At 35.8% G+C, this 14,965-nt stretch overlaps 1 protein-coding gene across 3 annotated transcripts in view; it reads left to right on the top strand.

The window, feature by feature from the left end:
• The window catches only part of LOC139120745 (receptor expression-enhancing protein 1-like), a 46,738-nt gene that overhangs the window by 9,572 nt on the left and 22,201 nt on the right, over positions 1-14,965 (top strand). For all 3 annotated transcript variants that reach the window (XM_070685295.1, XM_070685293.1, XM_070685294.1), the window contains exon 2: positions 13,329-13,401. In XM_070685295.1, coding sequence (XP_070541396.1) covers positions 13,329-13,401 — 73 coding nt within the window. The remainder of the gene's footprint in view (positions 1-13,328; positions 13,402-14,965) is intronic.

Raw genomic sequence — 14,965 nt, 5'->3', positions numbered from 1 at the left:
CAGGAAGTTTAAGAATTAAAGTAAGAAATGAAATGACAGTTGTAACCTTGGCATACCTTACATTCTGTGATATTAATATTGTTGATGGGGTCATAAAACTGCTGCCGGATTTTATGTCTCATTCCAGGTTTTGAGTGGGCAATTAAAATGGAACACATATGAGGAGTTTGCAGAAATTCTTTTCAAGGTCATTTAAAATACATATAAAACACACCCTGTAGAGATCAGTCACAAGTGTTCACATTTGAATGAAAAGAAAAGTTTTTCATTCAGTTTATTATATTTTACATAGGGAAATGATATCATTTATCATTGATCATGACATCTAGTGTTCTTTTGTGTAGCATCGGTATTTCCTTTTAAGCATACAGTTATTTATGTTTTCATGTCCTCTGTATTTAAAAAAAAAATCTCCAGGCTATAAGTGAATTTTAGCAGCGTTGTTAATGACATGCCACCACTGCCCCAAGGGGTGTGCACAGATATTTCAAGGTTTGAAAGCAGGAGATGACAAAATACTCCAAAGGTCAGGTCATGTGAGGTCACTTAGAAAGGTGTCTATTGATCAAAGTCCAAGGTTATAGTTGCCAAGTTTTCAAAGTTTACTCGTTCAATGCAGCAGCTAGTGGTCATCTTTTGAACTCCTTTCTACAATGGAATTTGTCAAATTTATCAAGGTCTTCTTTTTCAATAATGTTGAATTGTAACTCATAGATGAATAGAACCTTTGGTATTAGTCTTAGGATATTTGTTTGGTCCAGATTGTAAATTATTTGTGAAGCCTCCATTGTATGACAGGCTTTGTTACCATGGTGCCATGACTTGACATAGAATTCCCTATACATCACCAGATGTTCATACAAGTCTCTACAACTGAACAACAACACTATGCTTTACTTTCTGTTGTGAGGGACGGAGAAAGATTACTGGAATGTAGTTTACCCGTGTATTTAGTCATAATTTTTTGGTGATATTAAAATCAGAAAATTTGCGTTTCTCTGTGTGACATCAGACGGTGAGCAGTTATGTATTATGTGTTTGCATATTATGTCAAATATTTGGAGAATAAAATGACATTATTTCGGGCGTAACATCACTTTTGTGTTTATTCTGGTCATAGTTGCAAGGTAACCCAATATAGATTGGCGGAGGCCATTTTGATTGTTTTTGAAAATCTGCCAATATAAACTGCTTGCAGTGAGAACAACAGTATGACGCACATACAAGAGTGGTTTTGAAAGATATCTTCATCTCATTGACCTTGTCATGTTGATGTCTAGTACTTGGACTGAAGTAGGGCTTCTTACTTAATGTTTCAAATCAAAACACATTCACAAGCTAAAGGTAAAACAGTTCCTTTGATAAGTTTGCCCCTTTTTGCCAGTGTCCTTGCATGTCAGATAGATGTTAATATAAACAGACTTGTGTGACCTTGACTCAGAGTTGAAACCTAGTGCACTGCGGAAAGGGTCCTGACAAACCTTGGTGAAAAATTTATAGAATTAAATTTTGTTGCAAGTATACTTTGATAATTGCCAGAAATAAAACTCAATAAATATTATGCAGATAATAATAAGTAATAAACATGTCCACAAAGACAATGCTATGTTACTGTTATATTCAGAATAAATAAGACTTCATGTTATGGGGTTGTATAATCCTTACCTGCCATGTAGCCAGGCCTATCATTTCCCATCTGCAGAGTCAGTAAAGCGTGGTATTGAGCAGAAACCTGTATGTATTTTCATCTATTTGGTATGGCATGTTATAGCAGGTTTAGTTTGTAAAAATCACTGCACAGGATTGACTATGAAAAAGTGTTATGGTCTGTTTATGGATTCATATCAAATGTTGAAAAATATACAGCATAGTAGGGTTTCTGTGTGGTTTTGGATTCGAAAACCCAAGTATTATGAATTTTGCCCTATCTATTTAGAATGGCTCTTCCTTTACCATTAGTTGTAAAATGTTTGGTTTTATTTATGTTATAAGTTTGAGAATTGCAACACTAGCAATGTTCTGGAGCCTTTTTCAGTGTTGTAAAGTTTGACATTGTTGGGTTTAGTGTGAGTTGAGGTTATATCCAAAGTACAGGTTCTGTTCAGTTGATTGCACTTGTAGAACTATTTGTAAGTAGACACTCAGCCATCTTGTGATGTAATTTCACTCATAGGGCTTCAAATAGCCTAGAGTGCAGTGCCATCAAATGAGAAACCCAACCCAACACCAATTCACTGGAATTGGTGTCATAATGGAAGCTTTTGATATGGGAAGTACAATTCTCATAAATTTCTAAAAACCACTCACGCATTATGCAGAATGTTTATTTTGATTACAGGTAAATTTATTGTGTCATTCCATTGTTTGTCAAGTGATCCCTTCTGAGAATTCATGTTGGCTCTGCTAAATTCTGATGATTCTACTGCCATGATCATGTAGAGACTCTCTCTTATAAGTTCTCTATGCAAGAAATTTTGGAAATATAAACAGAAATGTATGATGTATAAATAATATTAATGAACACTCCCAGTCAAATATAGGCATCTAGACAGATGTGTGGATAAATTTTACACATGAAGAGACTATCAGTTCAATGGATGACATCAGGCTAAGCAAACATGCTAGCCAGTCAGAGTGCAGCATGAAAGCAATTGTCTTGGACAATTTCACGTTTATATTTAGCAGTTTCACTTGTGTTTCTGCCATCAACCAAGTCCAGATATTCACCAGTGCTTGTTAGTCCCCACGGACACCGTCCGGGGGGACTTATAGGTTTGGTCATGTGCGTCCGTGCGTGCGTCCGTCCGTGCGTCCGTCCGTCCGTTCACGCAGATATCTCAGAGATGCAAGAAGCGATTTCATTCAAACTTGGTACAAGGATTACTACATATGTCATACAGATGCACGTCGATTTGTTTTGTGATACAATCCAATATGGCCGCCAGGCGGCCATTTTATTACGATTTTTTCATGTACAGAGCCATAACTCAGACATGTTTCAACCGATTTTATTCAACGTTGGTACAAGGACATTGACCAATGTCATAGATATGCACGTCAATTTGTTTTGTGATACGATCCAATATGGCTGCCAGGCGGCCATTTTATTATGATTTTTTCATGTATAGAGCCATAACTCAGACATGTTTCAACCGATTTTATTCAAAGTTGGTACAAGGACATTGACTAATGTCATAGATATGCACGTCAATTTGTTTTGTGATACAATCCAATATGGCCGCCAGGCGGCCATTTTATTATGATTTTTTCATGTACAGAGCTATAACTCAGACATGTTTCAACCGATTTTATTCAAACTTGCTACAAGGACATTGACCAATGTCATAGATATGCACGTCAATTTGTTTTGTGATACAATCCAATATGGCCGCCAGGCGGCCATTTTATTACGATTTTTTCATGTACAGGGCCATAACTCAGACATGTTTCAGCCGATTTTATTCAAAGTTGGTACAAGGACAATGACCAATGTCATAGATATGCACGTCAATTTGTTTTGTGATACGATCCAATATGGCCGCCAGACGGCATTTTATTACAATTTTTTCATATACAGAGCCATAATTCAGACATGTTTTAACCGATTTTATTCAAAGTTGGTACAAGGACATTGACTAATGTCATAGATATGCACGACAATTTGTTTTGTGATACGATCCAATATGGCTGCTGTGTGGCCATTTTATTACAATTTGTTCATATACAGAGCCATAGCTCAAACATGTTTCAACCGATTTTATTCAAAGTTGGTACAAGGACATTGACCTATGTCATAGATATATACGTCAATTTGTTATGTGATACGATCCAATATGGCCGCTAGGCAGCCATTTTATTACGATGTTTTCATGTACAGAGCCATAACTCAGATATGTTTCAACCGATTTTATTCAAAGTTGGTACAAGGAGATTGACTAATGTCATACATATGCATGTCAATTTGTTATGTGATACGATCCAATATGGCTGCCTTGCGGCCATTTTGTTACGATTTTCATGAACAGAGCCATAATACTCTCAGGCATATCTCAACCGATTTTATTCAAAGTTGGTACAAGGACATTAACCTATGTCATACATATGTATGTCAATTTGTTTCATGATATGATCCAATATGGCTGCATGGCAGCCATTTTGTTACAATTTTTTCCTGTCCTTAGCCAAAACTTGGGCATGTCTCAAATATGGTACCAGTGATAATCTGTCAAGTGTTAGAATTGTATGCAAAAATGTTTTGCAACATCCTGTTGATTAATTCCTAGTTGACTCATTTTCTGAACTTTAGGATGGTGGCCTACATTGGTTTCATGTTTTCATCACCATGGAACTCATTCTTGGCCATTGAGCGCCATCTGTATCAAAGTATTTTTATTACAGACCTAATTAATGAAGAGGACTCTATCCTCTCTGAGGACATGTAATCAAAGTACCATTAACAAGTGGGGACTGTGTCATCAACGATGACTTGTATCACTGTGTACAGCTTACAACACTCTTGGTGTCATCTTGATGTGTATTCTCTGTGATGTCTCAGTGTGTGACTGTCCCAATAAGATCTAGTCTAATATCAGAACTATGATTGCCTACAGTCATATAATCTTCTGATCGTAGGTATCGCTGCAAGCTAGTCATTTCAGGCAGATACATCAAGTATTCAATCATACAGATTCATCTGTTTGAATTCTAATATGATGTATCCCGCTGCAACCTACATACTTCTGATGTATCACCATGTGTATGAATATTGAGTGATGGTACAGCCACCATGGTATTGGTACATTAAAATGTAACCAACGCTCTTGATGGTGTTATTGCAAAGACTCCAATTTTTCAGCTCCGCTGTCAGCGACACGGAGCTTATCAAATAGGTTGATTTTCCGTCGTCCGTCGTCCGTCGTCGTCCGTCAACAATTGCCTTCTCCTTTGAAACCACCAGTCCAATTGCTTTGAAATTTTATATGCAGTTCACTTGGGGTGACCTCACTTCAGTTTGTTCAAATCATGGTGAAATTTGCATATTTGTATTTTTGGGGCATTTTTAGCTCCCATAGCCATATGTATATATGGCAATGGAAGCTATTCTTATAGGCTAGGGAAATGTCTGTATGTATGTATGTCTGTATGTCTGTGTGTCTGTGTGTCTGTATGTCTGTATGTCTGTATGTCTGTATGTCTGTCCGTCAACATCAAAAACTCCAAAACCGCTGTAGATTTCATCTTGATATTTGGTGTGTACATGGATGATGGGCTGTAGATGAGATTTTGTTCAAATGAAGTTGTCATTGCCAAAAATATGCAAATTAAGTGAAAAAATGTAAAAACAGTCAAAATTGAAAAAACTCAATAACCACTGAGCAGATTACATGAAAAATTAGCATGTAAGTACTTTGGGCTGACATGAAATGATTGTGCATATCTTGGGTCAGTATCTTGGACTTGCTATTTTTCATGAATTTTTTGTATTTTCTCCCATTTTTGGTCAAAAAATCTCCTGCTCTGAAACCACAAGTCCGATTGATTTGAAACTTGGTATGAAAGTGCATAGGAGTGACCTTTCCCAAATTTGGGCAAATCGTGGTGAAATTTGCATATTTTTAGTTTACACGTCCATAGACTCCCATGTATAAGGCAGATCTCCATACACTCCCATGTATAAGGCCAAGAAAAATAAAAATTTAGTTTCTCATCGTATTCATATTGCAAAAAGGATGCAGTGACACAATTTTTAGTCCCCACGGATGAAGTCCAGTGAGCTTATAGATTGGGTCATGTCTGTCTGTTCGTCCATCCGTGAGTCCATCCGTTCACGCAGATATCTTGGATATTTTGACAAAATGTCATGTGACCTTGATGACCTTTGACCTCAAATATACATATTTGTCCATAACTCAGTAACCACAAGTGCTACAGCCTTCATGTATGGTATGATGGGACACCTTATGATGCCACATATTGTACCTCATTAATTATGCACATATCTAATTTTGAGCGAGCCAATAGAGCTAGAGGTCTGATTTTTGGTATATAGGGATAACTTAGCAATACAATTTTTTTGACAAAATCTCACATGACCTCGGTGACCTTTGACCTCAAATATACATATTTGTCCATAACTCAGTAACCACAAGTGCTACACCCTTCATGTATGGTATGATGGGACACCTTATGACGCCACATATTGTACCTCATTAATTATGCGCATATCTAATTTTGAGCGAGCCAATAGAGCTAGAGGTCTGATTTTTGGTATATAGGGATAACTTAGCAAAACAATTTTTTTGACAAAATGTCACGTGACCTCGGTGACCTTTGACCTCAAATATACATATTTGTCTATAACTCAGTAACCACAAGTGCTACAGCCTTCATATATGGTATGATGGGACACCTTATGACGCCACATATTGTACCTCATTAATTATGTGCATATCTAATTTTGAGCGAGCCAATAGAGCTAGAGGTCTGATTTTTGGTATATAGGGATAACTTAGCAATACAATTTTTTTGACAAAATGTCACGTGACCTCTGTGACCTTTGACCTCAAATATACATATTTTTCCATAACTCGGTAACCACAAGTGCTTCACCCTTCATATTTGGTATGATTGGACACCTTATGACACCACATACTGTACCTCAATAATTATGCACATATCTCATTCTGAGCAAGCCAATAGAGCTGGATGTCTGATTTTTGGTATATAGGGATAACTATAGGAGAGAAATTTTTTGACCAAATGTCATGTGACCTCGATGACCTTTTACCTAAAATATATGTTTATGTCAATAAATAAGTAACCACAAGTGCTATGTCCTTTGTATTTAGTAGGATGGGAGACCTTATGACAACACACGCTTTACCTCATTAATTATGTACACATCTAATTCTGGGCAAGCAAATAGAGCTAGAGATCTGATTTTTCGGCATATAGGGATTAATTAGCAATATAATTTTTTTTTTCAAAATGTCATGTGACCTCGATGACCTTTGACCTTGATTATACATATATATGCATATCTCAGTAACCACAAGTTCTATACCCTCCAATTCTGATAGGATATTAGACCTTAAGATGTCACATCTTGTACCTCATTTATAATGCGCATATGTATTTCTTGGCTGGCCAATACTGCTAGAGGTCTGATCTTTTTTCCCGATTTAGAACCATAACTTAGACATGCCTCATGTGTTTCAAATTGGGAACAACGACATAGACATATGTGCCCATAGATCTCAACATATACACTCCAGTGATACTTCTTAATGACCACATTTTCCTGCCCCATCAAGACTAATACTCCTATTACAAGTGGGGACTATGTCATTGTAAATGACTTGTTGAGTTAATGGTTGTATCACAGTATTCGATATATCTAATTCTGTATTTTTTCCATTTTATATTCTGAATAATTACATTAAACATATTTCACTGTCTCCAGTACATTTCATTTAAGTATTTTCACTTCATGCACTTTATCCCTTTCACACATGTTCAAATATCTGACCAGAGAACAAACACTAAATAGTCCAGGATGGGAGCTACAGTGTCATTGACGCTATTTTTTGGTGTTTTTGGTAAAAAAATCTTCTTCTCTGAAACCGCTTGTCCGATTGCTTTGAAATTTGATATGCAGTTTACTTAGGGTGACTTCAGTCAGATTTGTTCAAATCGTGGTGAAATTTGCATATTTGTATTTTTAAGGCAATTTTTGTCATTTTTGGTTAAAAAATCTTTAAAAATCTTCTTCTTCAAAACTACCAGTCAGAAAGCTTTGATATTTGGTACATATGTCCCTAGGGATGATCTATTTCAGATTTGTTCAAATTGTGCAGAAATATGCAAATTTGCATTTTTAAGGCAATTTTTTCCATTTTTGGTCAAAAAATGTGTATTTCCAAAACTACTCATCTGATAGCTTTGAAAATTGGTATACAGGTTCCCACAGATCACTTTAATGATATTTTTTGAAATTGTGATGAAATCTGCAATTTTGTAATTTTGGGGCAATTTTTGCCATTTTTGGTCAAAAAATGTCTTTCTCAAAAAGTACTGGTCTGATAGCTTTGAAATTTGGTATACAGGTTTCTACAGATGAGCTAAGTAATATGTATTAAATTTCTGATGAAATCTGTAATTTTGTATTTTGGCGGCAATTTTTGCCATTTTTGGTCAAAAAATGTGTATTTCCAAAACTACTCATCTGATAGCTTTGAAATTCGGTATACAGGTTTCTATAGATGAACAAAATAATATTTATTGAAATAATGATGAAATCTGCAATTTTGAATTTTTGGGGTAATTTTTCCCATTTTTGGTCAAAAAATATGTTTCTGAAAAAGTACTGGTCTAACAGCTTTGAAATTTGGTATACAGGTTTCTATAGATGAACTAAATTTGATCTTTTGAAATTATGATGAAATCTGCAATTTTTATTTTGGGGGGCAATTGTTGCCATTTTTGGTCAGAAAATTTTATTCTCAAAGAACTACTCATCAGATAGCTTCGGTTGACATGTTCTTAGGGATGATCCGATGTTATATATTCAAAGTATGATGAAATCTTCAATTGTGTATTTTTACAGCTTATTTTAGCCACTTTTTTCTGGCCACTGCATTGAGCTATCAAAGATTTCTACCTTCTTCATCAACATGTGTTAAAAATAGTTATTCTCGACATAAACACAGCGGAGCAGAGCTATATCGGCCGCTAGGTTGCTTGTTCAACATTCATTTGACTATTCTGTGTGATTTTACCAAGTCACAGTGAGTGGTTATTTTATGCATGTACACTTACAGCTCCAATCACAAGCACTGTTGAAGTTGTGCCATGATACAAGTTTGGTGATCAATTGATACAAAATTACAGGTCAAAAATTATAAATCCAATTTTGGTGTTGTACGTGTTCAAGTGGCATGTGTATAGAGCTATGTTGGCTAAAAAGGAATGTAAATTCCAATCAGCCAACCGAAATTTATTATGTTTGACATAAAAAACATCAAAATGATGTCAAGATATTCCCTAATGATATGTTGCAGTCTTTTGATTCATATAGTTTATTCCTGGAAGGTATGAATTGTGGCATTTGAAAACCCTTCCTTGCTTACACACTTCAACTTTTGTTTATGGATTTATAATTTAAATTGTATATGTGCAGACATGATTGAAAAATCCTACAAAATGTCAAACGAAAGGCAATCAGTGAACCAAGTATGTGTCCATTCCATGTGTAAACTTTTCACCTCTATTAGCATGTCTCTGTGCAAGGCTATGTTATTGAAAACATGGTGAGAGGTTGTGACCTGAATGCAGAACTTGGAAGGCTATAAACCTGCCGTGGGAGTGAGGTATTTGTGCTCAGAGATAAAACAAACCTGTCAGCTGCTAAATGTAACTTCCTTATTGGTAGGTCATCGGTAAATGTACACACTCAACGGTAAATAGCATATCTGACAATACACACACACTGTGAAGACAGATAAATGAAAAAAAAAATATGCATGTGCCATATCAAATAGATATTGATATCTGTAACAGGTCAGTCAGGTATACATGGGAAATCTTTCTAAGAAGACAGCTGCAGTTCCTTCAGCCAATTTCCCCTAAACATCATCAAGAATTCCTTCAACAACAATTTTGACAAAGAAACTGAAAGATTGCTATGTCTTGGATCTGTACAGTTTGTGTCGGAAATGATTGATAAGATACTATACTTCGGACAATTTTGGGACCAATCCTGACGGGTGTAGCATGCTAGCAGGGTACGCTTACCCATTCGGGACACCTAGTACCACCACTAATTATCAGTGGTTCAGGATGGTCCTACTTAAATTTGTAAATCACAATTGTCCCATGGACCTGGTAATATATTACCTTGAATGAAAATGATTATTGGACCAGTTTAATGTCATATTGGTATATGGCTGCATAATCCTGATTCAGATTTCAACCATTGTTGATTTTAATTCTGTTTTGAAACTTTTGTCAGATCTACATTTCCGCAGCAAAGGCTCACTGTATAGTAGAGAAAGCTCTCACATTTGCAAATATAAAATTTTGAAAATAGGTATTTCACAGATCAAAGTAGTTTCATTTTTAATCAAGCTTCTAGGAAACTCACTCTGGGACATTTGTATTTTTATGAGCATTAAAATGCAAAGTTACCAACCATAAATTATGAACACGTCACAAAGTACATATATGTAATGATTACTGGGAACTAATGCAGTTTAATTGTTTATTTTATCATATTGAATCAATATTATGTGGACACTAGCGGTCAATAAACAGTTCACCTTGATTAGAAGATCTGATATCAAATCTCAGCAATTCAAGTACAACCAAGCAAATCTGTTGATGGTAAATTGTAGATGCAATGGTAAAGTGTAGATGCTTTGTAGTCCTTGATGACAGTGAATTGTACCACACAGATGTCAGTTCCACTGTCCATCAGTATATTTAAAATATTCATAGTATTAGTTACTGTTGATGATAGCATGGTATAAATATACGTATAATATGTGGCATTGACCAGCATGTGTAGAATGCAGATGATTTAAAGAAGATCTGCGCTGATAATTCATTGGCATTATGCTTATCTGAATGAATGTTTTCTCAGAGGGCTCATCATTTTCAAAATCCAGCGCAAAATCATTAGAGAAACTGTGGCTGATGGTACAGGTCCTTCATATTCATAAAATATAGACCTAAATTTGATAGAGAATATTCTTTTTCTGGTGAGAGACATGCTATATTTATATTACAAATGTAAAGTACATAATACGCTGCCCACATCCTGCACTGCCCACGTACTACCGGCCCAGCCTGTGATTGTTTGATTAGTGATAATAACACTCAGTGTAAATGGAATACATGGAGTTTGACACATGCATGATGCAGCAGGTGAAAAGTGAGAAATTACTTTATATAAAACACTCATTAGTAATGCTAATAATCAGATGTTACCATGGTGAATTTTATGTGATTTATATGTAGTAATATATTATTGACATGAAATCAGTTCAGGCAAGATTTGATGAGTATCTTCATTAAAGAAATGTTATTCTTTAAACCTCACAATTCAAGGAGATGATTTTTGTCAAGCAAACTATGAATACCAGCTTTTAGTATTAATTCAGTTTGCAGTATTTGGTTTAGCATTATGCCCAGAATGCCTTAGATTTACACCACCCTTCATAGTTTCCCAGCAAAAAAATCCTTTGCAAAGCTTCCAGTTGTGTGTGTTCTAAAAATAGTATTGGAAGTGCATGCATTAAATTATAGTGGGATTATCCTGGTAGCTGTTTGCATTATTGCCTGGTACATGAAATGTTTGCCAGTGTTGTTCTGTACTCAGATCATGAGGTATGACATCATCAGTGTATAATCACAACTTTCCTTGTAGCTGGAGCCATTCAAATGGAAACATTTCATGAATTTTACATGGTGTGGGAAAATCCAGACAATCTACAATCTATCAAGGTTCTACTCATTACAGTAGTTGTATTGCAGTTTGAGTCATAGTTTTGTTACGACCAAAACATAAACATAAACAAGTCCTTCACATATTTAATAAACATGATGTAGGCTGAACTGATTTTTGGTGGACGGAATGGTATGTCACACAGTTTCTTGTGTTTGTACAATGCTTTCAAATTCTGGCAGACTCTATAAAAAAGGTTCTTCCATGCTTTGAAATCAAGCAGTCCCTTCTGATGGATGAACTCTTTGGTTTGCTCTCAACTGATGTGTAAAAAACTCAAATCACACAATCATGGCTATTTGTCTACTCTGTGTTCACAACCCAGATTAGTCAGCAAAGGTCACGTGAAATAATTCCAAATTTATTTCAAAATTTATTACTCCCAACATACGTGTCATTTATTTCCTAGCACATATTTTGCATCGATAAATATTCCCCCATCATGATAGATCATACTTAGAGGGACAATAGCTGTAACTCTCGATATTGTCATTATTTTGTGCCTTAAAAAGCAAATTTTCCCCTCTTCTCACTAGATTATATTGAAACATAAAGTGTATTGATTAGTATAGCAAATGCTAAGCTTTATGTACATACACTATGCAATTTACATGTATTTTACCAGTGCAGCCTTAACTCAGTATTCGGCAATAATATTGGACCACAGTCCACATTAGACATTGCACACATACAGGCTCAAATTGAATACTTGGTATTTGACATGACATTGGTATCAGAACAAGAAATTGAATTGAATTCAACACAGAGATTGAAAATACTAAAAAAACTACATCAGCTAGTGGAACTTAATGCATTGATGTATGTAATTATCATGCTATAGAGCTCCTTTCAATGTAATCTCCTTCTGGTGTTGATAAGATTATCTTCTACCAATAACAATTACAGCCTCATTTAGTTCAATTAGTGTATAAGGTCATCTGTCCATGCCCAGCAGAAAGTTCTTATTGTAAATGTATACCAGTGCATTCACATGGAAATTATTTATCCTTTGTGTGAAAATTTCATCAAATGTTGGTTGCCTTGAAAATGTGATTAGATAGAACTTTTGTAAATAGAGTCATACCAGCCCCAGATTCTAACTTGTAGGTTGACCTTGAAAACTTGCAGGCCTGCACGATTGTAGCAGTGTTCTAGAATGATCCAGTTGGCAGTCTGTCTAAGTTCTTATAAACATTCCCCTGTGTTTGAGGTGTTTGTCTTGTGTAACTATCACTGTAACCTACTTTTTATCATTGATAGCAGAGATAGTACATGCTAGTATCTCAATAAGCATTGTCAAGTGACATGTTCCAACCTGTCATTGAAGATATAAAGTCTATAGAACTTCCACAAATAGTAACATGATATGTTGATTATGTAGCCTAAACTGACCGTGAGTTCCCACAGATGTTTATTCGTTAATTTACAGATGTTTATTTGTTAATTAACTGAGCCTAACTGGCATGTTGCTTCTGATTGGCCGGTTGATGTGTGACAGTGTTGCATAGTTGTACATTTGATTTGCCAACTTCAGTTTGACTTCCATGACAGGCTAACCAGTGGATGATCAGCCTTCACATAATCATCACCCATTGGTTGGTACTGGCAGCTGACCTGCAAGGTCACAGCTACTCAACGCTGATTGGTTGAAGGTTGCAGTAAATTCCGGCCCAAAAAATGGGGTTTATAAAGAATACCACAAAAAATGATCTTTGTTTCTTGTCAACAACATGTTATTTCAAATAGAAAATAACCCTTTAGAAGGGTTGTACTACAGAAAAGTGGTAATTCATGTACTTATGAATTTTTTTTATTTGTATTGCAGTTTGTTGTTTGGTACGCTGTACCCTGCATACGCATCTTACAAGGCAGTCAAGACTAGAAATGTGAAGGAATATGTGAGTAGATCTTGTAAAATATGTGCAAAGTATTTACAAAATGAACACATCTACCTTGTAAAATCTCATGTCAATTTAGCTGACACATGAGATGGTGACTGTCTCAAAGACTTGATTTTCTTTCAGCAAATTCTTACAGTGTACCAGCAGAAATTTATATTTGCCACTGATTGGGTATAGCACAATTTACTTTCGTACTCTTTGCCTACATTTCTGTATTTTAAATTTCATTGTCAACCTCCCATGTGATAGCATTGAACTACTGATGTTTAGTTTTCTGATTTGATAGTGTGTGACATTTTAACTATGATTCTGAAGTATTATGACAAATATATCATGTGTTTATTCCATGAAAATTGCATGGGTATGCCAATTCTGAGAAAATTGCAACCAAGCATAGGATATCTGTTGACCTATTATGCTTGCCAATGACATATTTACAAAATCAAAGAATATCAGGTCCACAGAATGATACCCTTCCCAAAGACCACAGATGAAGATATATCGTGAAGGATCATCAGAATACAACTTTTTATCCAGTGCACTGCTTTCAGAAAAAATTAACATAATTCTCGGCCATTTGTCGGGACATATATAATAAAAATGTTGTTCACATAAATTGATAATTTTACTGGTTTGTGTGTTTGATAGTGTGGTTTCTCTCAAATTTTATTGGTGGCTTGTCAAGCGAATCAAGAGAATTAAAACAGGTGCTATGCACTGATACTCCAGCTTCAGCACTGAACCGGTACTGTAGCAGGCACAAAGCACTGTAGAGCTAGATCATGAATGACTGACAGACAGGGTCCGTGAAAGATGAAATTGAGGTCAGTCTCATAGCGAGAGGAAAATTACAGAATTGAACCTTGATTCAGACGGCGACATCAGCCTTCATTGTCAGCTGAAATCTCATATGCAAGCTGAAAGCCGTAATTTGCAGACAGACATATCATTCTCTTAGCATTGTTGTATCTTGAGACACAGCACAGCATTGAATGAATAGACAAGTATTTCAGAAATTCTGCATTTTGTTTCATGGGAGGCAGCTAGAATGGGTTAAAAAAAGGTGTTATAAATCTTGGGGTTGCTGTTTTACTTGTAATGCTTTCTAAATTTAGATAAACAGTGTTTTGTTTGGCCACAACATTGCCATCTGAAAATTACTTGCAATAAATTTATTTCATTCATGCATGAAAGTGCAGCTGTTGATTAGGGTGTTTGTAGCGTTCTGAATCTTAGTGTGTACCGTATAGTTTCAACATTTCTCTAACCTGGTGATGTTGATAGAAAAATGTTTGTAGGCAGAGAGCCTGAAACCTCCCTGCTGGCCTCCCAATGCCTGGCTTGTTCCAGGTAGGCAGATTCCATGATTGACGCATGAAGGTCACGCTGTCATTCCCACTCTCCGTTGTTGCCATGGAAACCACCCAGTCTTCATCATGCGGTCTAATCACTAGGCGTAGCAAGGCAGCTATTAAGGTGGAAATGAAATCCTCACGTCACTGCTGAGATTAGCTCAATCATAGTGGGAAAAAGAAGCAATGGATAAAATGGAAAGCATTTG

This window comes from Ptychodera flava, chromosome 20 (assembly GCF_041260155.1).
Source record: "Ptychodera flava strain L36383 chromosome 20, AS_Pfla_20210202, whole genome shotgun sequence".
Classification (NCBI taxonomy): domain Eukaryota; kingdom Metazoa; phylum Hemichordata; class Enteropneusta; family Ptychoderidae; genus Ptychodera; species Ptychodera flava.
The sequence above is the reverse complement of the archived record's forward strand: the minus strand, read 5'-3'. Positions and strand labels throughout refer to the sequence as shown.